Raw genomic sequence first — 24,974 nt, 5'->3', positions numbered from 1 at the left:
CCTCCGCCGCCGCCAACCGCCGCCTCAGCTTGCGCCGCCGCCGCCGCCGCGCACGCCATGGGAGCCGTGACTGACGGTGAGGCCCGCTCGCCGCCACCCTGGCCCGCTGCACCGAGCCCTTCGGCCTCCCCGGCCTTCCCCGAGCCCCCCCGGCCTCCTCCGGGAGCCCCTCGGCCTCCGCGATCAGACCCTTCGGAGCGCCGGCCTTTTCCCGGCCGCCTCGGCCGAGTCCTTCGGGCCTCTCCCCGGACCCCCTGCTCCCCCTGGAACTCCCGGCCGGAGCCCGGCCCAGGCCTGGGGGGCGGTGTGCTGGGAGGATGGTCGCGGGGCCGCGAGCACACGTGGGGGGCCCGGGAACGGTGGCAAGGGTGCGTGGGCGGGTGGTACCAGGAAGGGGTCCAGGCCGTCGGCGGATGTGGTGAGGGAGCATTTGGTGAGAATATGGGGTCCAAGCAGTGGCGGAGGGGAGGCAGGGGTGGGGACCCTGCCGCCCCCGGGTCCCGGAGGGCCCGCGGAGGGGCTGGACGGTGTGAGAACTTGAGGTCTCGGGCCAAGGCCGGACAGCGAGAGCAATTCCAGGGGTGTCAGCGTACAGAGGGTGACACCTGGAGGGGTCTTCTGGACAGGCTGCGGAGGCCCCCAGACAATGGGGTGGATGGCAGCGAGGCCTGAGGACTAGTTCTGGGTTGGAGGTAGGGACAGTTATCTGAAAAGATAAGTGTGGACAGGGTATCCGGACAATCGAAGAGTGGGCTTGAGGGATTTAGGAGGAGCCAATGCAGGGATGGGGCCGCCTAGGGTAGAGCAAGACAATAAATGATGGGTTTGGGTGTATTTATGTGTTGCATTGGGTGGTCTGTAGGAGGGAATGGGGGGAGGGTCGGCAGGCAGAGGCTGGGTTTGTGGAAGGTTGTGAGGACAGTTTGGGGAAAGTGGACCTTTGTGAGGAGAGACCCAGGGTCTGGGGACTGAGCAGAAATAAAATAGAGTGTCACCTTGGGGAAGGTGGACAGGCCTGATGGGCAGCCGGAGGGAGACCCTAAGAAGGAAGGGGTTCTGGGGCGCCAGTGAAGTTAAGCGTCAGTCACTTAAGCATCCGACTTCCGCTCAGGTCGTGATCTCACGGTTCGTGGGTTCGAGCCCCGCGGGCTCTGTGCTGACAGCTCAGCTCAGAGCCTGGAGCCTGTTTCAGATTCTGTGTCTCCCCTTCTCTCTGACCCTCTCCTGCTCGCTCGCTCGCTCTCTCTCTCTCTCTCTCTCTCTTTCTCTCTCAGAAATAAAACATTAAAAAAAAAAAGAAGGAAGGAGTTCAGTTAAGGAAAAAGGAAGTTCTTTGCCATGTGGGAAGGGAATGTCTAGGATGCTGGGTGTATCTGCAGAGAGGGTGACCAGTAAGGGTACATGCCTGTGGAGAGGCTGCTTGTGAAAAGTTGGGGGGTAGACGGGATCCCGGCAGGAAAGGGCCAGCAATGGGAAGAAGAAGCATAAGCCAGCATTTGCAACAAGTAGTGAAGTGGGAGGCTCTTATTAAAGGTCCAGGAACTCCATGGCAACTGTTATCCTTGCTTCATTCCAGTTTTATTTACTGCTTCTGGGCTAGGCCTTGGAATTACAGTCCAGAACCAAAAGGCAAGGCCTTTTCCCTCTCTCAGGTTGCACTGGGGTGAAAAGACACCTTGGATAATTAGTTTTAAGGGTGGCACGTGTTAACCACAGGGCAAGTACAAGGTTGGCAATTGTAGGAACATGCAGCAAAGATGGCTTATCCATTCTTGAACACCGGCCTCCCTGAGACAGTTACTTTTAATCCTATTTTTTAAATATTTATTTTTGAGAGAGTGGAAGCTGGGGGGGGGAGTGCAGACAGAGGATCCGAAGCTGGCTCTGCACTGACAGGCTGACAGCAGCAAGCCCGATGTGGGGCTCAAACTCACGAAGCCACCCCAGAGCCCCTTAATCACATTTTTGAAGAAGAAATCGTTGTAGTTGGACTGGTGTTCCAGGTGGGGAACCACTTATGCACAAGCCCCAAAGTGTTGGAAGAACTGAAAGATGACCAATGTTGACTAGAATTTACAGAATTATGGGGCGCCTGAGTGGCTCAGTCAGTTGTGCACCTGGCTTCCGCTCAGGTCATGATCTCACAGTTCATGGGTTTGAGCCCCACTCGCACTCTGTCTCTCAAAAATGAATAGATGTTTAAAAAGTTTTTTTAAGTTATAGCCAGAGATTCCTAAGGGCAATGGGAAACAATTTAACATTGGTGTGGTGCGATCAGATTTACATTTAAAAACAACAACAAACACAACAAAAAACCCACCTCCACACTCCAGTATGTGAAGAATTGATGAGGGGAAGTGAGGAGTTAAGTTCTCTCTAACATTTAAATAGTATTCATGATGTGTCAAGGAGTGTTCTAATCATTAACTCCACTTTACAGATGAAACTCGGACACAAGGAGGTTAAGTAACTTGCACAAGTTTGCACAGTTGGTAAGTTGCAGAGCCTGAGCTCAAAGCCAAGCAGTCTGGCTTGTCCCTCACTACTGTGCACCCAGTCTCTCAGCTACTGCCGCACTAGTCCTAGTAAGAGATAACAGGAGCTCAAAGAGGGATACAGAGAAGTAGAATAAGGTAGAATGTCAGGATTGCTTGGGTGGATGTGAGGGGAAGAGCTGAGGATTAATCCAGGCTTCTGATTTGAGTGAGTGTGTGCTTATATGTGCTACTTCTGTATTTACGGAGGTAGGGTCATCATGGAAGATGGGAAAGGGAGTTCCGGTAACCATATTAACTTCAGTCAAGTGCCCCACCCCCCACATAGCCTGAGAGGCCACAGGAATCCCCACTTCGCCGCTTAAAAGCTGTCTGACCTTGTGTAGGTTAATTAACCTCTTTGAGCCTGTTTTATTCTCAATAAATGGGGATAATAAGAAAATCTACCCCATAGGGTTGTTTAGAAGTTTAAATGCCATACAACTTGTAAAATGCTTTGCCCTGAGTCCTACATATAGTCATGTTCAGCAAATACTATTAAATGTAAGAATTGGTTTACTCGTCTCTTCTCTGTTTTCCTTTGATGAGGACTGTGCCTTCTCTATCTCTGTATTTGCACAGATTGCCCTTTTCAGCCTGGTAACTGTCACTTATTCTCCAAGACCCACCTCAAACGTTCACCTCTTTTCTTTTTAGAACCAGTTGATCATTCGCCTGTTAACCTATTGCTGTTGTAGCCTCAGTACTTAATTCACTTAAATGATACATTCTAGAAAATATTTAAGGCAGCTCACCATAATGTGAAAACATGAAATATAGATGAGAAAATGGCAAAAATGAGCATTGAGAGTTAGGGAAGACAGGAGAAATTAGAAGTGGGGTGATCCTCGGGGCGCCTGGGTGGCTGAGTCAGTTAAGCATCAGACTTCGGCTCAAGTCATGATTTCACGATTCGTGGGTTCAAGCCCTGCCTCAGCCCCTCTGTGCTGACAGCTAACTCAGAGCCTGGAGCCTGCTTCAGATTCTGTATCTCCCTCTCTCTCTGACCCTCCCCTGCTCACGCTGTCTCTCTCAGATATAAATAAAACATTTAAAAAAAATTTTTTTAAAGAGATGGGGTGATCCTCAAAATGTAAAAGGTAAACTCTGGTACATTAATTAAGACAGCTGGAAATGACTCTTGTTTCTCTACTAGTCCATAGCAAGAAGCAGAACCTGGTCCACTGCACTGTGTGATCTTGTGTACAGGAGAGAAGGCAACGTTAAGTACACAGCATAAGCAGTTCTTTGTGATTTAAACGCTAGAGAAAAAGTTGATCTTTAGGGTGCTCATAAAGATGAGCCAGTGTCATATCTGTAATCTCTTATCAGTACTGATGACCGTAGGGCTGTTGCTTAGCACATCCCTGACTAGGTCAGAGAGGGCTAACTCACCATTTAGAAAGGCACCCGAAAGCCAATAGGCCGTGTGGTTTAGGTGAATACTTCTGCTGGTCTGCCTTAATTCAGAGCTAGGTTTGTTTGCTAATTTCTGTTAAGAATACTTAGATCATAGAAGAAAGGATGAACTACAACCATTTCAGGCAAAACGGACACTGAACTATAGATACTATAGATATTGTCCAAGACAACTTATTATGAACACTGAACTTATCTATGGACTGAACTGTAGATATTATCACCAACACTACTCTGTAAACATGGTTTTCCTCAAATGAGCTTTTGACAAAAATCAGGCAGAAGTGAGTAGTGCGTATGATAGGTCAACAAATGTGTATTGCATACCTTCTAGGCCCAATTCATGGTGCTGTCTATAGCAGTAAACTAGCAAGGAAGACCCGGCTTCTGCTTGATAGACAGAAGCAATAGAATAAAATCAAGTAAATAAGATCATTTCTGAGAAAGAACATAATGAAGTTCTGAAATAAGTTCTGAAAAGGAACTGGATGGAATATGAAAGAATAATGGGGGAGGGCTGGCACCAGTCAGGTATGACCTCTCTGAAAAGTAACCTTTAGGACCGAGAGGGGTCAACCCTGTGAAGAGACCAGGAAAGTATTCAAGACAGGCTGCAACTAGTGCAAAGGCCTGAGGTGAAAATAAGGTCTATGCCCTTTAGAGAAGATAAGGTATAAGGTTAAGAAGTAAGATAAGAGCTACTATCCAGGTGGGCCAGTAGGGATATGATAGAAAAGGAGGTCAGAGAAGTAAACAGGAGGTCAGCCAGAGCCTTGGAGATTGGATTGTCTCTGCGGGTACTTAGATCTGATTGGACGGTTTTAGGCAGAAAAATTGAGTGATACCATACTTCTTTTTTTTTTTTTTTTTAATATTTATTTATTTATTTTGAGAGAGGAGAGACAGAATCCCAGTTAGGCTCTGCGCTGTCAGCACAGAACCTGACGCGGGGCTCAATCTCAGGAACCGTGAGATCATGACCTGACCCAAAATCAAGAGTCAATGCCCTACTGACTGAGCCACCGAGGGACCCCTCCCACACTTATTTTTGATCTTTCAGGGTTGCTGTGTGTGTAGAGAATGAATTCTAGGAAGTTAAGCATCAAAGCAGGGAGGCCAACATGAAATATCATAAGAGTCAAGGTGGCTTTAGATTAAATGACGGCAGCAAGGAAGACTGAGGAGTGAGCTGGATAGCTCAGTCATCTGAAAAGTTATGTCTCTGGAGCCTAAAGGACAGCTAATGCCCTCTTACAGATTTGAGGTGCCTGGCAAGGTGCCATGCCTTCATGTAATACATACAGACTTGTCTATCCAGTTGGACTGGGAGCTCTTGGAGAAGAAGCTCTTTAATCCCTACATCCTGTACAAGGACACTTTGGTTAATTTGAGAAAGTGCTGTCCTCAGAGGGAAGTAGAGAGACACTATATTTGTTATCTGTGGACACTGAACTATAGATAATATCACCAACACTACCATTTTATAGATGGAAATAGAGGTCCTGGGAAGTTAGTGACTTACTGTCACATAACTAGTTCTTGGCAAAGCTATTCTCTTTCCTCCCCTGATGCTACCCGGTATTTTGGCTAACTGCAAAACAGTTGAAATGTTGTCACTGTTAATTTAAACTATATTCACAGTTTGCATTTTATATGTGTTAATTTAAAGGGTGTTAAACAGTGTTAGTACCCTGATAGAATCATTTCAGAAGCACTTTTTACAGTACAGAGAACAATATATATTGATGTGCCAGAGCACAGATGGGAGATGGGAGTGGGGTGGCAGGGGGCGGGGCTGTGGCTCTACATCCCATATAATAGAGCTTGTTGGTTTTAACAGTAGTGTTTTCAATTGAGGCGAATTTAGTATATAGCATTAGTTTCAGATGTATGATATAATTTGGTATCTGTATTCAGTACAAATGATTGCCTTGATAAACCTAGTCACCATCCATCGGCATGCAACTGACCCCCTTCCCTCGTTTCGCCTACCCCGCAATAACCCATTCCCTCTGATAACAGCAAATCTGTTCTCTGTATGGGTTTATATATATATATAGTTTTTTCACTTATGTTTTAGATGCCACATGTAAGTGAAATCGTATGGTATTTGTCTCTGTCTGTTTGACTGTTCCATTTAACATAATACCCTCAGGTATTATGTGGTTTTGCAAGTGACAAGATTTCCTTTTTTATGGCTGAGTGGTATTCTACTGTATATATGTCTTTGTTTTTTAATTAAAAAGTATAATGCTTGAATGCATGCTTGTTAAAACTTGAAATAATGGTTTTTAGCATGCCTATGAACAACATGGCAATAATGGTGCGGTGCTGTCACTTTCTAATAACGCGATTGTGTATATTTTTCTATCACTGCAGAGGTGACACTACTCCTGGGTAAAAGGAACATAATAATATGCACTTTATAGGGTTTCTTGAATAGTGAGGGGTGATAATACATGTAAAGCACTTTGAAATTGAAGGACTAATTTGTTGTCCAAACCAGGATAGTTTACAGAGTGAAAGGAACAAACAAGATGTATGGTCATCACATAGGAGTGTTAAACCCGGTACAAATGCCTGCTGCTACTATTATTCCTATTGCATTTGCAGATCCAATGTTAATTAGGCATTCGTGGTCATGGANACTAGTGCCAGTGGATTTGACTACTTTGTTCCCTCCACTATGATCCCAGCACAGGGGCTCCAGATACAGCATGAGTATCAAATAACATTTCTTTAGCCAAGATAACATGGTTTCTCGAAGCAAGATTGGAGTTTCAACCTTGACTCTGTAAGCACCTTACTCTATATAGCTAAGTAAATCTAGAGATAAACAAAGGACCTCAACACTGTTTTTCTTGCTTTTTAAAAAAGTTTTGATTTGGGGCACCTGGGTGGCTCAGTCAGTAAAGGCTTTGGCTCAGGTCATGATCTCACAGGTCGTGGGTTCAAGCCCCACATTGGGCTCTGTGCTGACAGGTCAGAGCCTGGAGCCGGCTTCTCTGTTTCCCNATAAAACTTTTTTTTTAGGTTTTTTTTAAGTTTTCAAACAAATGAAAAAAAATTTTTTAAGTTTTGCTTTAGGTAATTTACTTCGGCATCAGCAGTGTATTTAGACTAGCTCTACATATCTCACGAGAGATCAGTATTTATTTTTTTTAACTTTTTTAAAATGTTTTATTTATTTCTGAGACAGCGTAAGCAGGGGAGATTCNTTTTGATTTGGGGCACCTGGGTGGCTCAGTCAGTAAAGGCTTTGGCTCAGGTCATGATCTCACAGGTCGTGGGTTCAAGCCCCACATTGGGCTCTGTGCTGACAGGTCAGAGCCTGGAGCCGGCTTCGGATTCTGTTTCCCTCTCTCTTTACCCCTCCCCAACTCATGCTCTGTTTCTCTCTGTTTCAATAATGAATAAAACTTTTTTTTTTAGGTTTTTTTTTAAGTTTTCAAACAAATGAAAAAAATTTTTTTAAGTTTTGCTTTAGGTAATTTACTTCGGCATCAGCAGTGTATTTAGACTAGCTCTACATATCTCACGAGAGATCAGTATTTATTTTTTTTAACTTTTTTAAAATGTTTTATTTATTTCTGAGACAGCGTAAGCAGGGGAGATTCAGAGAGAGAAGGAGACACAGAATTCAAAACAGGCTCCAGGCTCTGAGCTAGCTGTCAGCATAGAGCCCGACACAGGGCCCAAACCCACGAACTGTGAGATCATGACCTGAGCCAAAGTCAGACGCCCAACTGACTGAGCCACCCAGGTGTCCCAAGAGATCTGTATTTAAATGGAGAAAGCAAACCATCATATTTACTGTTCTTTCCACTGCCTTTTTGTGACTTCTTTATATTGTTGGCATTCAAAATTGTTATAGTGATTTTAAGCTTCTTGAAAGGTGTTATTTTACCATAAGTAATCTAAAACAATGAGATACATATAATTCAGCTTAATAACCCGTGAGCAGTGGTGATCCAGTGAGAAATCTAACAGGAGTCTGCATGCACACTGGTTTTGCATGGCCCTAGTCTCTTTTGTTATCAGTCAGGTCAAGCCAGTTTTCTTTTTTCCTGTTAATACATCATAGATTTATTAAAGGCATTGAATAGAACTTTTAATGAAGAAGAAATGAAAAAAAATACCTCAAAATGACCAATAAGCTCATTCTCCAGCACTAAGTAGCAAGTGAAAACCCCTCCCCTCTTTACCTTCCATGGCTAATCTCTCTTCCCAAGCCTAATCATTAAAAATTGTGTGTGTGTGTGTGGTGTGTGTGTGTGCGTGCATGCGTGCTCAGAATGATATTTTTAGTGCCTGTAAAGGGTAAAAAAGCACTTTCTCTAGTGCCAAACTTCTGAGTTTGGGTCTCAGCTCTACTCCTTATTTCCGGTGACATTTAATTTGAGCAACTTTCACTTCCTTCACGGATTAAATAGGGGTAGTAATATCTACTTGGTAGGACTATTGTGAGGATTTAGTGTGTTTATATGTGAAAAGCACATAGCATATTGCAAGCATTATGTATGTGTTAGTTGTAGGCCACTATGTATACATACTTTAAAATTTTATGCAAACACTTATAAACTCCTGTGTTGTACTTTTTTTTTCCCAAGTAGGCTCCATGCCCAGTGCAGAGCCAAGCACAGGACTTGAACTCATGACCCTGAGATCAAGAGTTGGATGCTTAACTAACTGAGCCACCCATGCACACCTGTGGTATACTTCTATAATTGTTACATCTTAGAACTCTTTCTAATACATCTTGGAGTTCTTTCTACCTCATTATTGTGTATCAATATCTAGTATTATATTTTTAAAATTCATTCTCTACCAAGCATTTAGTTATTTCCAGGTTTTTTCTCTTACAAGTAGTGTCTGATGGAGATACTTGTATAGATGTCTTCACACACCTGTGGGAATAATTTCTAGAAGTCAGGTCAAGGAATATATGTTTAATTTTGATACATATTGCTACATGGCTCTAGCAGCCAGCTGTTTCAAGTTCATTCTGGCTCAAAGTGTTAAATAAAATCTTTTTTTTTTTTAATGTTTTATTTCTGAGAGAGATAGACACAGAGTGAGCAGGGGAGGGTCAGAGAGAGAGGGAGATACAGAATCCGAAGCAGTCTCCAGGCTCTGAGCTAAATGTCAGTACAAAGCTCGACGCGGGCCTCGAACCCACCAACCATGAGATCATGACCTGAGCCGAAGTCAGATGCCTAACCTACTGAGCTGCCCAGGCACCCCAACAAAATGTTAAATACAATGTTATCCCTTCCTCCCGTTTTCAGTTTGGACCCAGAGTGTTTAGGAACACCAAGAAAACTTCAGTGGTGCATTTCTGTGCTAACAGAATTCTTTGCTCAATTGCCTTTAGAAAGGGAATGCTGATCTTCACTAGACCTTCACTAGGTCACAGGATTGCTGTTTCCTAAAATCCAGTGAGATTGCTGTGCTATAAGGTCTAGCAGTTTAGGGAGGCACACTTGAGGGGGGCTTTGCCCTCGGAGGGAGTTACATTCAAAGTGAGGCTCCTGCCACTGGTTGTCAAGCCTTGACCTGTCCCTAAAGAAGCATTTTGAAAGTTGCCCCCCCCCCCATTATCTTCCATTTTCCTATTATCTTCCATTGTTTTCCCTTTTCCTGTTTTGAATATTTGTTCCAAGGTGTTCTGAGACCTTGTTTTGTAATCAAGGTTTTAATAACAGCGATGAATTTTGAAAAGAATGTCAGTCTGGGTTTAAGAGAGATTGTCCTTTCCGTGAGAAAATGAGAGCACAGCAAAACTGGCTGTCATCTGACCCAAGGCATGGATGAGGAGAGTTGGTCTAGGGACTGTAAGGCAGCCATTTCTTCCTGCCTCTCTGTTTGTAGAAAATGGAGTATTAAAAATCTAACCCCTTGAAAGGACTTTTTGAGGATTATTTAGCGTCTTAAGTAATTACATATTTCTTCCAGGTAAATAGGTCAGCATATAAGAAAGGGTTCTAAAATGCATCCCAATTTGGTGAGTAAATACTTGCTTGTCAGCATACATGTGTCATAACTGATTTTAAAGTGATTTTGGGGGGCACCTGGGTGGCTCAGTCGGTTGAGCATTGACTATGGCTCAAGTCATGATATTTTTTCTTTTTTTTCATTTTTTTATAGTTTATATATTTTTTGAGACAGAGACAGAGCATGAGCGAGAGAGGGGCAGGAAGAGAGGGAGACACAGAATCTGAAACAGGCTCTGAGATGCCAACACAGAACCCAATGCGGGATTCAAACCCACGAACTGCAAGATCATGACCTGAGCTGAAGTCAGACGCTTAACCGACTGAGCCACCCAGGCGCCCCTTTAAAAAAAAATTTTTTTTTAATTTTTTTTTATAGTGACTCAGGTCATGATCTTGCAGTTCATGAGTTCAAGCCCTGCATCAGGTTCTGTGCTGACAGCTCAGAGCCTGAGCCTATTTTGGATTCTGTGTCTTGCTCTCCCTCTCTCTGCCCCTCCCCTGCTTGCACTCTGCCTTTCTCAAAAATAAATAAACATTAAAAAATTTAAAAAATAAAGTGATTTTGAATGGCAGACTGTGGGTATAATTACAGTGCAATATATAACTGAATCCAGTAGGCTATCTTCCTGCAATCCTAAAGTCAGGCGGAAAACCACCATCTCAGGACACATGAGGTATTTGGGGTTGAAGACCCAAGGAAGCACTCATCCTCATAGTCAGTAAAGAAAGCAATCATGACAACTAAGGAATAATATTGATAACATCATTAAAATAGTTTCTAAGCCATGTCTACTGTTTTTATAGCGTGGGCCAAGGCCTGTCCAAATTATTAATATTAGCATTTAAGTTGCTTATAGAGAGCTTCAAGCATGATGATAATTTTTGAAGTCAATGTATATAGTAAGCAAAGTATGTTTTAGGTGTGTTCAGCCTAGCACTAATTGATGATGCACCATTAAAAATAATGATGCCCAGGTCATCTGTGTTAGGAACCATCAGCAGCCTATCTTTACATTAAAAAAGTTTTTTAATGTCTTTTATTTATGTTTGAGAGAGAGATAGAGACAGCGTGAGCAGGGGAGAGTCAGAGAGAGGGAGACAGAATCTGAAGACAGGCTCCCAGGCTCTGAGCTACCTCTCAGCACAGAGCCTGGAGCCTGCTTTGGATTCTGTGTGTGTGTGTGTGTGTGTGTCTCTCTCTCTCCCCTCCTCCTCCCCTGCTCATGCTCTGTTTCTCTCTCTCTCTCTCAAAAATAAATAAACATTTAAAAAAATAAAAAGAAAATGCTGTTTTCAAACTGGCACTGTACCCTTTTATTGCTATTGGAGCTATGCTGTGTACTTTATTTATGTTATTTCAGGAATTTTTATTCCCAGAGAATTTTCTAGGCAACAACTGTCTATGCAGTTTAAGCTGGAGATACTGTGACCTTGCAGTATGAAGCCTGAGACAGAAGCAAGTTTGGGAGAAATCATAACTAGTTGAAACTCTGTATGAATAAGTGCATAATATATATCTGTGTAGTTGTATAGATGTATCTATAGATATACCTCCACAATGTTTACTCACTTTTTAGGATTTTTAGGATGATACAAATTGTGGATTAAATTTAACATAAAGAGGGGTACCTGGCTGGGTCAGTCGGTAGAGCCAGTGACGCTTGATCTCAGGGCTGTGAGTTTGAGCCTCACATTGGGTATGGAGATTATTTAAAAATAAAATCTTAAAACACTTTTTAATATATGGAGCATCTAGGTGGCTCAGTCATTTAAGCTTCCAACTCTTGACTTTGGTTCAGATTATGATCTCACAGTTTGTGTCAGGCTCTGTGCTGAGAGCACACAGCTGTTAGGATTTCTCTCTCTGCCTCTTCCCTACTTGCTCTCGGTTTCTCTCTCATGTGTGCACTCTCTCTCTCTCTCTCAAAATAAGTAAACATTTTTAAAAAATTAACATAGGAGCACCTGGGTTTCTCAGTCATTTGACCGTCTGATTTTGGTTACGATCATGATCCCAGGGTCATGGGAGCAAGCCCTGGTGTCAGACTCCAAGCTGAGCATGGAGCCTGCTTAATTCTCTCTCTCTCTCTCTCTCTCTCTCTCTCTCTCGTCTCTCTCTCCTCTCTCATTCTTTTTGTCTCCCTCTGCCCCCCTCTCCCACTCAATATCGCTCTCTAAAAATAAAAAATCAAAAATAAATTAGCATTAAAAGAACTAAACATGTATGAGTAGCTTTTTTTTTTCCTTTTTCTTTTTTGCTTTCCCACTATGAAAAGGCATGTGCTCCTTTGTGTAATTTCATTTCTATAAAGTTTCACAGCAGCATTCCTTCAAAGTGGAGATGTTATTCCCATTTTACAGAAGTTTTATTCCCATTTTACAGATGAAGTGAAATTTGGTGCCACACACCCAACAAACACTGTATGTTTGGTCCCAGTTTTTTTGACTTTGGCCCAGGGGTTTGGCTGTGAAGAAATGCCCTTGGAAGGAAGAGGCTGGATTGGGAGAAGGGCCTGGGAGAAGGTGCCTTGACAGGGAATCCCCGGTGCTACTGGAATCGGTCCCACCACACTCCTACTCAGGTCACCTTGGCATTGGCCCCTGCCTTTTACTAAGCAAGGCTCTGCTTAGTCCTAACCTGGCCTCAGGACCTGTGGTGTTTTTGTTTGTTTGGTTTTGGGTTTTTTTGAGAGAGAGAAAGAAAGACAGAACTCCAAGCAGGCGCCACACTGACAGCAGAGAGCCCCATATAGGGCTTGAACTCACAAACCATGAGATCATAACCCGAGCTGAAGTCAGCCACTTAACTGACTGAGCCACCCAGGAGCCCCAGGACCCGTGATTCTAATCTCTAATTTTCATGCCACTTTAGCTCCTACTGCCTATGCCTTGATAGACTCCTAACAGCTTCCCTGCCTATGGGCTTTTCCCAGCTGCAGTCCTCAGCTTAATCCTCCTAGAAAGTCCTGCTCCTGAATCCTTAGCAATTCCCAGGTGCCCACCAGCAAGGTACAGGTCTGCTGGCTTGGCATTCACTAGTGGAGACTCCCACATTCTGACGTCTAACTGCCTTTCTGTCCGTGGCTCCCAAGATTTGTCCAGCCTCCCTCATGTTCTCATGTGTACACATCCTACATCCAGTCTCTCATTCCCCACCTCTGCTGGAGCTCACAGCTTTCTCCCAACCTGGGGCGGGGGGCACAGGGAAAGGACTTGAGCTTGCTTTATTTTTTCTTTTTTTTTTTCTTTTTAAAAATTCATTTGTTTATCTAAAGATTTTATTTTTTTTAAGTAATTTCTACACCTGACATGGGGCTTGAACTCACAACCCAGAGATCAAGACTGAGCCAGCTAGGTGCACCCTTTGTTTTTTCTTTTCCTTTTTTTTTTCAACAGCTTTATCGAGGTACAATTTTAAACAAAGAACTGCATATTTTATGTGTACAATTCATTGCATCTGGACATATTCAAACAGCTCTGATACCATTACCATAATCATACCTTTCTTTTTCAAACAACAGCTAACAGATTTTGAGTGTTCATATGGTTCAAAAATTAAATAATATAAAAAGATATTTCCTCATCTCCTGGCATGTTCTCTATCCCGCTTACCCTGTCCCTCTCCCTTGGTAACCCCTTCTGTTAGTTTCTTGTATATCATTCTAGGGTATCTGTATGGATATAAGCATATATTCTCATCTCCTCCCATTTATATGTGAAAGGAAACATGCCATACATATTGTCCTCACCTTTCATCAAGTTAAGGGATCTCTGTATATCAGTACACAGACATTTCCTCACTCTTTGTTTTTCTATGGCTTCATAGTATTCCATCGTATTCTTGTTCCAAAGTTTATCTAACCCCCTGTTGATGGAAATATGTGCAAGTTTATCTAGGATTCTTGGGCCAAAGGTAGATGTTATTTGAAGCTTAGGTAGATATTGTTAAAATACCCTTTAGCTTTCTTGGTTGGTAATTTTTAAGTATGAAGAGAGCAGCCCGAATTCCACTTCCGCAATTCCCCCAAGCCAAAGGGGGCTGTCCTCCTTAATCTCTTCTACTATATCTGTGTCACTGATTTAACAGTCTCAGCCTCCTCTGTGTTTGTGTTCATATGCATGTTATTTTTCCACCTAGAGCAAAAGAGCTCAGTTCTTTATCTCACATCCACAGAATTACTGGTACCCTGTGGACACATCTGCTCATTGATCAAGTATTCATGTCTTTGGTACAAGTAGAGAGATCTCTGCTTTGGACCTGAAAATAATATGGTTGCCTGCTGACCCTTGTTAGTATTTTATTGAAACGAAGCTCTTCAGAGGGCAGATGGTCCGGGGCAGGCACCACAAATCCAATTTAAAAATATTTATTGAGCATCAGAAGTGTAAAGACATGGTGTGAGAGGTTGGGGAGGAAACAGTGAATATGACATAAACCCCATGAACGTTTTCCTCAAGTTTATTTGGGCTGTACAGTGTTCAAAACTTTTTTCAAAAACTTTTATAATTGGGATATTGCATATATAAATGTACCCAGATCTTAAATATACAACTGGAATGATCACAAAATGTGTTTGAAACGTTTTTATTTGGTCTCCAAACTTTAAAAAGCTCTTGAAAAGCCAGCTCTGGTCATAGTTTCCCTGCTTTGGGTGGGTACTCATTCCCCAATTTTCCTATTCCCTATTGCCTGAATGCATTTATATTTGAAATCCCTGGTCCTCAATGAAGTAGAATGCCCAGGATCTGGGAGGAAGATGGGGTTTGTTGGGGGGTTGGAAGAGCAGAGATAAGAAAACAAGAAATTGATAGGGCGTCTGGGTGGCTCAGCCAGTTAGACGTCTGACTCTTGACTTTCACTCAGGTCATGATCTCATAGTTCGTATGGTCGAGCCCCACATCAGGCTCCTGGCTGACAGGGTGGAGCCTGCTTGGGATTCTCTCTTCCCCCACTCTCTCTCTCTCTGTCCCTCCCCAACTGGTACGTGCACTCTGTCTAAAAATAAATAAACTTAAAAAAGGAAAGAAGGAAGGAAGGAAGGAAGAAATTTACCAAAAGAAAAGAAAGGAGAGGAATGGCATTAAACATCAGACTGCTCACCCATCGGGCAGGTGCTCTGTTTCCAGTGCCCAGGAAAGAGATTAACTTTTAACAAAGGTAGAGCATGTTTGTCATAAAAAATAAAACCAATTCATTTTCTGCATTTTAATCTCTTCGAGGACTGTTTTGTCTCAGGCTCCTCACATAACATTGTTGGTGGTCAAAAACTGAAAGCATTAGTTTGTATTTTAAAGTGTAACATTAAAATACCTGATGAATCGAGACCTTCAAAGCCGTGACTCTGAGAACAAAACCCAATTCTAAAAGTGTTTATCTGATGTCACAGAATAGATTTTAAAACTGCAGCCACCTGCTTTCCAAAGTTTATCTCTGCTGCACCTGCGCTCAGAAATACTTCTGCCTACACACAGGAACTATTGTTCAAAGGTTTTGCTGTTGATTCATCATCCAGGCTCTCCAGGAATTATTCCCACTTTAAAATTTATTTTTAAAAAATCATGCACATGGTGAAAAACAAACACAATTCTGCAAAACGATACAGAAAATTTTTTCACATTGCTGCAAAATGAGATAGCAAATTAATTTTTCTCATCTTTGTAGTCCCTTTCACCAGAAGAAACTACTATTACCAGTTTCCTGTGTTCCTTCCAGAGATATTCTTTGAATACATAAAAACATACATGTGTGATATACACACACATGCACACAGGCACATACACAAAACCTCCTTTTCTACACAGATAGTAGCAAGCTATATGCTTCTCTTCACCTGTTTTGTTTTCATTTCACTTCATGTATCAAAGGAGATTTTTTGGCATCAGTATATACATCCACACTATTCTTTTGACTGCATAATATTACATTATATGAATGTTTCATAACTTAACCAGTCTCTTACTGGTAAATGTTTAGCTTTGCAATCTTTCTACTACGAGCAACACTAAGAACATCCCTTTACATTTATTTCTATGCATGGGTGCATATGTTATCTATGGGATGAATCCCAAGAATTGGAGCTATGGGGTCAAAAAGTATGTGCATTTTATTTCATTCAGTTTTTGTAACATTTATTTATTTTGAGAGACAGCGAGAGACCAAGTGAGGAAGGGACAGGGAGAGAGAGAGAGAGAGAGAGAGAGAGAGAGAGAATCCCAAGCAGGCTGTACCGTGTAAGCACAGAGCCTGATGTGGGGCTCGATCTCATGTACCATGGTATCATGACCTGAGCCGAAATCAAGTCACTTAACCAACTGAGCCACCCAGACCCTCAGTATGTATGTTTCAAATATTGCTTGTTATCGCCCATTTGCCCTACAAACAGTGTACCAGTTTACATTCCATCAGCGTTTGTAAATGCAGTTTCTCACTATCCTTGCCAACACTTTTTATCAGGTAGTTTGATCTTTGAAAATCTGATAGATGAAAATTATGTTTTACTGGTTTTCAATTCGCCTTTCTCTTGTCATGATCCAGGATTATTTCATCCAGCAAGAACTCTAGCTTCAGGTTGCCAGACAGGCCAACTGGAGCCCCACTTGTAACTCATCATTATCTGACCTGCTCTTGTGTTTCATTTTCTTTTTCTTTTCCTTGGAGCAAAAGTGAGACACACTTGCTTTAAAAAAAAAAAATCTTCATTGGGAAAGAAATATTACAGATGTAATAACTAAATTACACTTTTTTTTTGATAAATCCATTCCCTTTTCTCTGACCCATCTCTCTTTCTCTTGTCCCAATCTGCCACTACCTCTTTCAAGTCCTTTCTTTCTATGCCTTCTGCTACTACCTCAACTAGTCAGAGTGAGGAACACTTCCACTCTCCTTCTGTGTGGATGAGTTCTTCCAAAAAAAAAAAAAAAAGTCTCCAAAAACTCTGGGTTTATTTCCTTGGTGATACCTGAAAACTCTTTCTGCTCAGCACCCCAGCAAGGCCAGACCCACAGCGCAGGCTGTAACCCGGCCCCTTAGTACATGGCCTGGCACACAATAGACAATAACTGTCTTGATATAGACGTAACAGTACATACATAAATTGCAGTAAAACCTACATAACAAAATTTGCCATCTTAACCATTTTTAAGTATTCAGTTAGTGGCATGATGTACATTTACATCTCAATGGTTTTCTTTCAGATGAATGAATAAATAGTGGTATCAGTTATTTGTTTCTGAAAGCCAGTAAGAGCCAGACCATCGTTTTAATTCACGTTCTTCTTTCCTCCAGATGAAGTCATACGGAAGCGTCTCCTAATTGATGGAGATGGCGCTGGAGACGATCGGAGAATCAATCTGCTAGTGAAAAGTTTCATTAAATGGTGCAACTCTGGGTCCCAGGAAGAGGGGTATTTATTTCGTCTCACTGTTGTTTCTACACCAATGTCCTGATAAGAGTTTAGACCATGTATACAGCCTATCAATGTTTCAGATTTTCATTCCTCTTCCGAGTCCATTGGAGGCAACTTTGGGTGAATCAACTGGCCTTTCTCTTCAGAGGCCTGCTTTATGTTTATTAAAATGTGCAAAAGGTGTAGTGGTAAGAAATGAGGATCACATTTTGGCTCATTAATTTGGTCAATTTTAGCAGATAAGTTAGACAAAATATCTAAGTGACATTTTCTTTTTTTAACTTTTTTTTAAAAGTAAGCTCTAGGCTCAATGTGGGGCTTGAACGCATGACCCCAAGATCAAGAGTCACCTGTGCTACCAACTGAACCAGACAGGCACCCCGATTTTCCTTTTTTCTCATAAGCTAATAAATAGTTATTGCAAAGCTTCGTACATATTTAAAAATTTTTTTGCCTTAGAAAAATTTCCCTCATTTGAATTAATTTTTCACATAAATCATTGTAAAGAGTGAAAAAATGGTGAAAATAAAATTGTGAGCATAAAAGACATCTTAATTAAAACATTTTGAAATGTATTTTAAACAAAATTCAAACAAGTAGTTGTTTGAATTAAGCTTATAGTGATAAGAACAGCAGTCTCATCTTTGTACTTGTAACTAAAGCAGTTTATAAATTCAAGTACATCACATCTGGAAAAAGAAGACATAAGGGAAAGGTATTTTAAATTATTTTTTAATGTTTATTTATTTTTTAATTATTTTAAATAAAGGAAAGAATTCTCTTAGAACTTGATAGGATTTAATTAACAAATCTTGGCCTATTATATAATGGCTCAACTTTGGTATTTCACAAAAACTTTTATTCTGGTTTTTCTTTCTCTCTCTTTTTCATTAGATACAGCCAGTACCAACGTATGCTAAGCACACTGTCCCAATGTGAATTTTCAATGGGGAAAACTTTGTTGGTATATGATATGAATCTCCGAGAAATGGAAAATTATGAAAAAATTTACAAAGAAATAGGTAAAGAAATGTAAAGTAACTAATGTTTCTATGTCATTTTAATTCTTATGACCTAAAGGAGACAATATCTGCTAACGTTTTTCTTTGGTTTGTGGTAAAATAATAACGTCAATAGAACGAATATAGTAAATGTTAGCTACAAAAATGTATTCTGATATGATACAATACTTTGGGTTACAGATGTGTTTCAAACCACCAGCCTGTATTTTATTAGCACTGGAACTTAATTTAAAAACACATTTTAAAATTGAAAATGGATGGAGATTATACATGTTGTTATACCTGTCTTTAAAAAAAAAACCTTTTCACATAGAATGTAGCATTGCTGGAGCACATGAAAAAATTGCTGAGTGCAAAAAGCAAATTCTTCAAGCAAAGCGAATACGAAAAAATCGCCAAGGTAAGGGTTTTGTGGAATTTAGTGTGCAAATGCTTTATTACTGAGTACTATTTTCATGCAGTTTTTAATGTGTGGTAAAATATTCAGTAAGAATCAACCTGAATTATTAAGAAGAATTAGCAACTAAACTTAATTCTTTAAAGCTATGTTATTCTTTAAAATAGTGGAGAAGGAAGGCTATGCTGAAAAAAAATATGTGGGTTTTTTTTTGGCTTTTTTTGCTGGGTTGTATTGATTATCCAAATATTTCTTACGTATTCATTTTTTCTTTTTACCTTTCAGACCCCTTTGCCTAAATAGTGTTACGGTTAGTCAGCAAAGGCAATTCACACAAGTACACTAGACCTCAAGTTTTGATTGTTATTTGTTTCCAGAAAAGAGAAAAGAACTTAAGCTCAGTGAGTTTTTATTAAGTAAAAAACAAGCAAACATTTGCAAGCTGCCTAAATATCTAATAAGAAGAAGGGTAAGGTTTAATTTTGTCCTGATATCTTTTGTTTTTTAATCAGGGTTTGTCCTCATTGCAGTCCATAAAAACTATTCCAAAATAATGTTTAATGGCTGAGGCATCGCTCCTCCTATAATGTAAATCGAAAGACAGGAAGATAAAATATATAATGCATAATCACAATTGTGACCAATGTACGAAAAACTAAAAGGAAATGGAAAATGTTAACGGTTGTTATTTTGGGGCTGTGGGTTTTATGTTTTAGGGTCTTTTTTTTTTGTTTTTTGCACTGATCATGTATTCCTTTGTAATCCAAAAAAAGTTTTACTAGAAGTCACACTTTTGGTGCACCAGGGTGGCTCAGTCGGTTAAGCACTCGACTTTGGCTCAGTCATGATCTTGCAGTTCATGGGTTCAAGCCCCATATTGTGCTCTGTCCTGACAGCTCAGAGCCTGGAGCCTGGAACCTGCCTCAGATTCTTTGTCTCGCTCTCTCTCTCTGCTCCCTCCCACGTGCACTCTGTCTGTATCTCTCAAAAATAAATGTTAAAAAATATTTTTTTTAAATAAAGAAATAGAAGTCACACTTTTTTTGGGGCACCTGGGTGGCCCAGTCAGTTAAGCTGTGACTTTGGCTCAGGTCATGATCTCATAGTGTGTGAGTTCAAATCCCATGTCAGGCTCTTTGTTGGCAGCTCAGAGCCTGTGGCCTGCTTAGAATTCTGTGTCTCCCTCTTTCTCTGTCCCTCCCCCATTCTCTCGCTCTTTCTTTCTCTTTCAAAAAAAAAAAAATTAAAAAAATGTGTTAAGTCGTACTTTCATTGAATTAATATTCAGATTTTCAAAACAATGAATTTTACATTTTAATGAACCAATTAAGGTGTTTAATTCCTAGGGGCACCTGGGTGGCTCAGTCGGTTAAGCATATGACTTCTGCTCAGGTCATGATCTCACCATTTGTGGGTCTGAGCCCTGCATCGGGTTCTGTGCTGACAGCTAGCTCGGATTCTGTAATTTCCTCTCTCTCTGACCTGACCCTGCTTATGCTGTCTCTCTCTCTCTCACAGAAATAATAATTTTTTTTAAAAAAGTTTAGTTCCTTATTTTTTAAAAAATGGTTTTTGAATTCGTTCTAAAATGCATACAGTCAAGTTCAGTGGCCAATTTAAAACAGGATATACCAATGTATTTATTTATTAATAACAATTCTAAAATCATTTTTAAATGTTTTACAGTGTTTTTTTCTGGATTAACTGAGGTTTTTAAATGAATGCTGCCATTCATCATTTCATAAGAAAGCCTAACAGGAAGTAACAAGGAAACCTGGAAGTCTCAGTGGAACAGAGACAAAGAATTTTATCATTTCTGAATTTTAAGTCATTTCTAAGTTTTTGAAATCTTTACTTTTAGAATGAGAATTAGATGTGTAATTTGCCCTTGTTAAGATCTGAAATTAATGATAGGATATATTTACCTAGCTGATCTTTTCTTTGCTGGGCAAATAGGGAGTAAGATGGTCATCAGACTCAGTCTGCTTAATGATTAATAATCGCTTAAGTTCACTTATACTACGTTGACATCTTATATCCTTCCCAGGGACAGGTAAATGGAAAAACAGGTTGGGAGCAAAAGCCTTTGTTTAAAACTGTCTTGAAATAATGGATCATTATAGTTATAGTCGAACCAAGTGACTCTTTCCATCCTTCAGCGTTTTTCTTTCTTTCTGCACTGAGAAAGTGATTAGGGGAGATCTGTGATATTATACATTTTGTTTTCATATCCAGGTTCCAAAAAACCTGAATTTGGTAAATATATTTTTATCTTTCAGAATATGATGCTTTGGCCAAAGTGATTCAGCATCATCCAGACAGACATGAGACATTAAAGTAAGTTTAAAGTTTACTTTGAGGGGCGCCTGGGTGGCTCATTCGGTTGAGCGTCTGACTTCGGCTCAGGTCATGATCTCAAGGTTCGTGGGTTTGAGCCCCACGTCGGGCTCTGTGCTGACAGCTAGCTCAGAGCCTGGAGCCTGCTTTGGATTCTGTGTCACCCTGTCTCTCTGACCCTCCTCTGCTCACACTCTCTCTCTCTCAAAAATAAATAAAACATTAAAAAAATTTTTTTTATTCCAAAAAATAAAGTTTACTTTGAAAGAAAGTAATTTTTATAGATAAATGTTCACATACTAGCCCATATTCTTCATTTTTATGGGGGTACAAAATATGTTTCAGAAAGGAGGTCAGATCTTCCAAATAACATATTCCAATACTGCTTGATTAAATTTTTTCCTTCCTCCAGTCTTACTGCCTATAGGTCTAAAATAAATACATATAGGGGCACCTCGATGGCTCAGTCAGTTCAGCATCCGACTCTTGGTTTCAGCTCAGGTTCGTGAGTTCAAGCCCCACATCCAGCTCTGTGCTGATAGTGTGGAGCCTGCTTGGGATTCTCTCTCTGCCTCTCTCTCTCTCTGTCTCTCTCTCTCTCTCTCTCTCTCTCAAAAATAAATAAACTTTAAAAAAATAAATGCATATAATATACATCAAATGAAAATGGGTAAATAAAATATGGTATACTCATATAGTAGAATACTAAGTGAGCAGTGTAAAAGAATAAATTAGATACGCACTTTTTTTTAGATACGCATTTTTTAAGCTCAGACCTAAAAACCCAATCAGTGAAAAGAAAAACAGAAGACATACAATAAATTTAAATTATTCCTAACTTCTGCAATACATGCAGAATAATAACCATTTATAGAAGGTAATCCCCCCCCCATTATATACTACTACTGTATTTAATTTAGAGAGAAATAAATATATGTGTAAAACAGGATTGGTATGATATGGTGATTGCCTGAGTAGGAAATAAGGAAGAAAAAAGGCCAAGGATAGAGAACAGGCAATAAAGTTCTAGGAGTATTTCAAGTTAATCTGCAGTGTTTTATTTCTTTTACCAAGAAAAAAAGAGGAAGAAGACTTCCAACTCCTCTTCCAACTTCTTATTCTTTAAAAAAGTTTTTTTTTTTAATACTGTTTGGTAACTAAAATTGAGGCATTAATTGTGAATTCTGTTCCCCTAATTAGCAAAATATAACACTGTTTTATTATTTTCAGGGAACTAGAATCTCTGGGAAAAGAACTTGAGCATCTTTCACATATTAAAGAAAGTGTTGAAGATAAGGTATTTGCACACATATATTGGCCTCTGTGCTATGTGTATGTTTATAGATCAGTGTGCATTAACTCTTTTCTCGTTAACGCAGCTGGAATTGAGACGGAAGCAGTTTCATGTTCTACTTAGTACTATCCACGAACTTCAGCAAACGCTGGAAAGTAAGTAGAAGTCGTCATGGAACGAATGTTTATACTTTTAAGTGATCCAGGGGTGTGCCTTCTAAAATATACATCTGATTGAGAGAGTACACCTGCAGTATGAGAATAGGAGTATAGCTCCATGATGCTTGAAGACATTCATGTAGTTCCAATTTCCATATCTATGCAGAAAAGCCTGAATGTGTAATAATATATGATTTAAATACATAACCAGTGGTTCCCATTAAGAGAAATTCAAGAATGATAGATTTGGAATTCTTCTTGGTTTATTGTAGTTTACTGCTATAAAGTAACAATTGAGGACCCAGGCAGGCAATGGTAAGTGAGTGAAGTAATTAGTACATAAGCACATTTGCACAGTCAGCGAATGGAACAGAAGTCTCCAGGAACTAGAGACATGCTGTTTGTATTGACTGTGGCCAATTGGAAATTTCTTTGTTATCTGATCTCCTGATCCTTTTCAAGAAAAGCCCAGGGGTGCCTGGATGGCTCAGTGATTGAGCATCCCACTCTTGATTTTGGATGGAGCCTCACATCAGGTTCTGCACTGACAGAGTGGAGGGAGCCTGCCTAGGACTCTCCCCCTGCCCCCTCCCCCCCCCACATACTTTCTCTCTCTCAAAGTAAATAAAGAAAAGGAATGTCTAAAACCTAGATTTTTTTAAAAATGTATTCTCTCACATACATTTTAAAAAGTGTATTCTAGGGGCACCTGGGTGGCTCAGTCAGTTAAGCATTCAACTTCAGCTCAGGTCATGATTTCACGGTTTGTGGGTTCAAGCTCCACTTCGGGCTCTGTGCTGGCGGCTCAGAGCCTGGAGCCTGCTTCAGATTCTGTCTCCCTTTCTTTGCTCCTTCCCTACTCACACTCTGTTTTTGTCTCTCTCTCTGTCTCTCAAAAACGAATAAACATTAAAAAAAATTTTAATGTATTCCATCACATAAATTTTATACTTTGATTCAACTAGTAGACACCAACAACCAAAACAGCATTTTTGAAACCAAACACTGTATGGGCCGATTACAGTCCTAGGCTGTGTTTCTACAATCTCTGTTTTAGTTATATTGGCTACTAAAGGCTAAAAATGTTGTCGTGTATTCACTAAATATGTAACGTAAGCAAATTTGACTCAAGGTTTATGGTTCTTTCTCAACTGCAGATGACGAAAAGCTCTCCGAAGTAGAAGAAGCTCAAGAAACCAGCATGGAATCAGACTCCAAGGCATAGACAGGTTAATGGTTCACCATTCCCAAGAATACCGAAGTAACAACGTGCTCTCAGTGTGTTTGGAATTTGTTGTGCTCTTGAGATATTTAAAGTTTTGGCAGTGAACTACTTTGCTTTTAAGTAATAATGTACACTTCATTTCTATTTCTTTACACAAAGGAAAAATACTTACGTATAGATTCATTTGTATTGAAATGCCTTTTTTTTTTCTTCAAAGGTAGGAAGCAACATCCCAAATAAAATGTTTTCAAGCCAGATATGTTTTGTGCTCAGCATTATTCTAGGAAGTTTGTAACTGGTAACACTGATTGGCTTATACACTAAGTTGAAGATTGTGAGAAAGTGGCATTTCTAGGATGGGTGTGAGGAAATGAGTCACTCTGGAAATTGTTACCACTTTTGAAAACGGACTTTATGAATAGGCTTCAGGAGGGCTGCAAATTTGTGAAATTATGTACAAAATATGGGTGGTGTATGCTCATTTGGGGAGAGGTTACATGATACTATCAACGGTGGAAGAGGTAACTATAAGATGCAAAGTAAATCAATATGCATTGCTTTCAAGATCTCTCTCCTCAAAATGGTTGTTAAATGTTTTGTTAGTATGTTTTCTCCTACCGTTTCATTATGGAGGGGTCATTTTCTGTAGAAGGAATATTGATAAAGAAAAAGTTGTCTCAGAAAAATAGTCTGTTAAGATGGTCTTGCATAAAGGATTTCATAATCCTAAAAACTAAGCTAAGGCTGAACCATTTGTAAGTTTCTTAAGTATGGAACTGAATGTTCGGTACCTGTGAGGTTCCATCCTTATCCATTTCTTTTAGTTCAAGAACATGACAGTTCACATGAATCATACCTTAAACAATGTTAAATTTTTGTAATCTTCATAAGAATTCTTATCTTTAAATATGAAAGTTTAAAATTAACTCAGTAGTACTCATATTGAAAGTGTCGTAATACCTTTAACTGCTTCCTCTAATTTCATCTGACAAATCATGGGAGAAATTTCTTTGCGGGCCTCCTGTGTCCTGATAAATATTTCTGTTTTCTGATATTAAGAAGAACTATGAAGCAAAAAGTTGCTTACATTGACTCAGAATTAAAAATCCATTTTTCAAAAAAGGATTTTTTGAAGGACTTTTGGACAGAATATTCTAAGAAATGTCCCTCTCCCCAACTGATTATT

At 40.2% G+C, this 24,974-nt stretch overlaps 1 protein-coding gene across 2 annotated transcripts; it reads left to right on the top strand.

Annotated features, from left to right (window-relative positions):
* Nucleotides 1–6: 6 nt before the first annotated feature.
* Nucleotides 7–24,045, top strand: THOC7 (THO complex subunit 7). 2 transcript variants are annotated; one of them, XM_077760251.1, is made up of 8 exons: nucleotides 7–76; nucleotides 17,235–17,352; nucleotides 18,250–18,377; nucleotides 18,691–18,777; nucleotides 21,054–21,111; nucleotides 22,342–22,408; nucleotides 22,491–22,560; nucleotides 23,721–24,045. In XM_077760251.1, the coding sequence occupies exons 1-8, from the start codon at nucleotides 58–60 to the stop codon at nucleotides 23,786–23,788; spliced, it is 615 nt and encodes a 204-aa protein (XP_077616377.1). In that variant the 5' UTR covers nucleotides 7–57; the 3' UTR covers nucleotides 23,789–24,045. The 2 variants fall into 2 exon arrangements, with proteins under 2 accessions (XP_077616377.1, XP_077616378.1); XM_077760252.1 differs by lacking the exon at nucleotides 18,691–18,777.
* The last annotated feature ends 929 nt before the right edge of the window (nucleotides 24,046–24,974 follow it).

This window comes from Crocuta crocuta, unplaced genomic scaffold, assembly GCF_008692635.1.
Source record: "Crocuta crocuta isolate KB4526 unplaced genomic scaffold, BGI_CrCroc_1.0 scaffold213, whole genome shotgun sequence".
Taxonomy (NCBI): Eukaryota; Metazoa; Chordata; class Mammalia; order Carnivora; family Hyaenidae; genus Crocuta; species Crocuta crocuta.
Note: the sequence above shows the minus strand (reverse complement) of the source record. Positions and strands in the feature narration are given on the sequence as shown.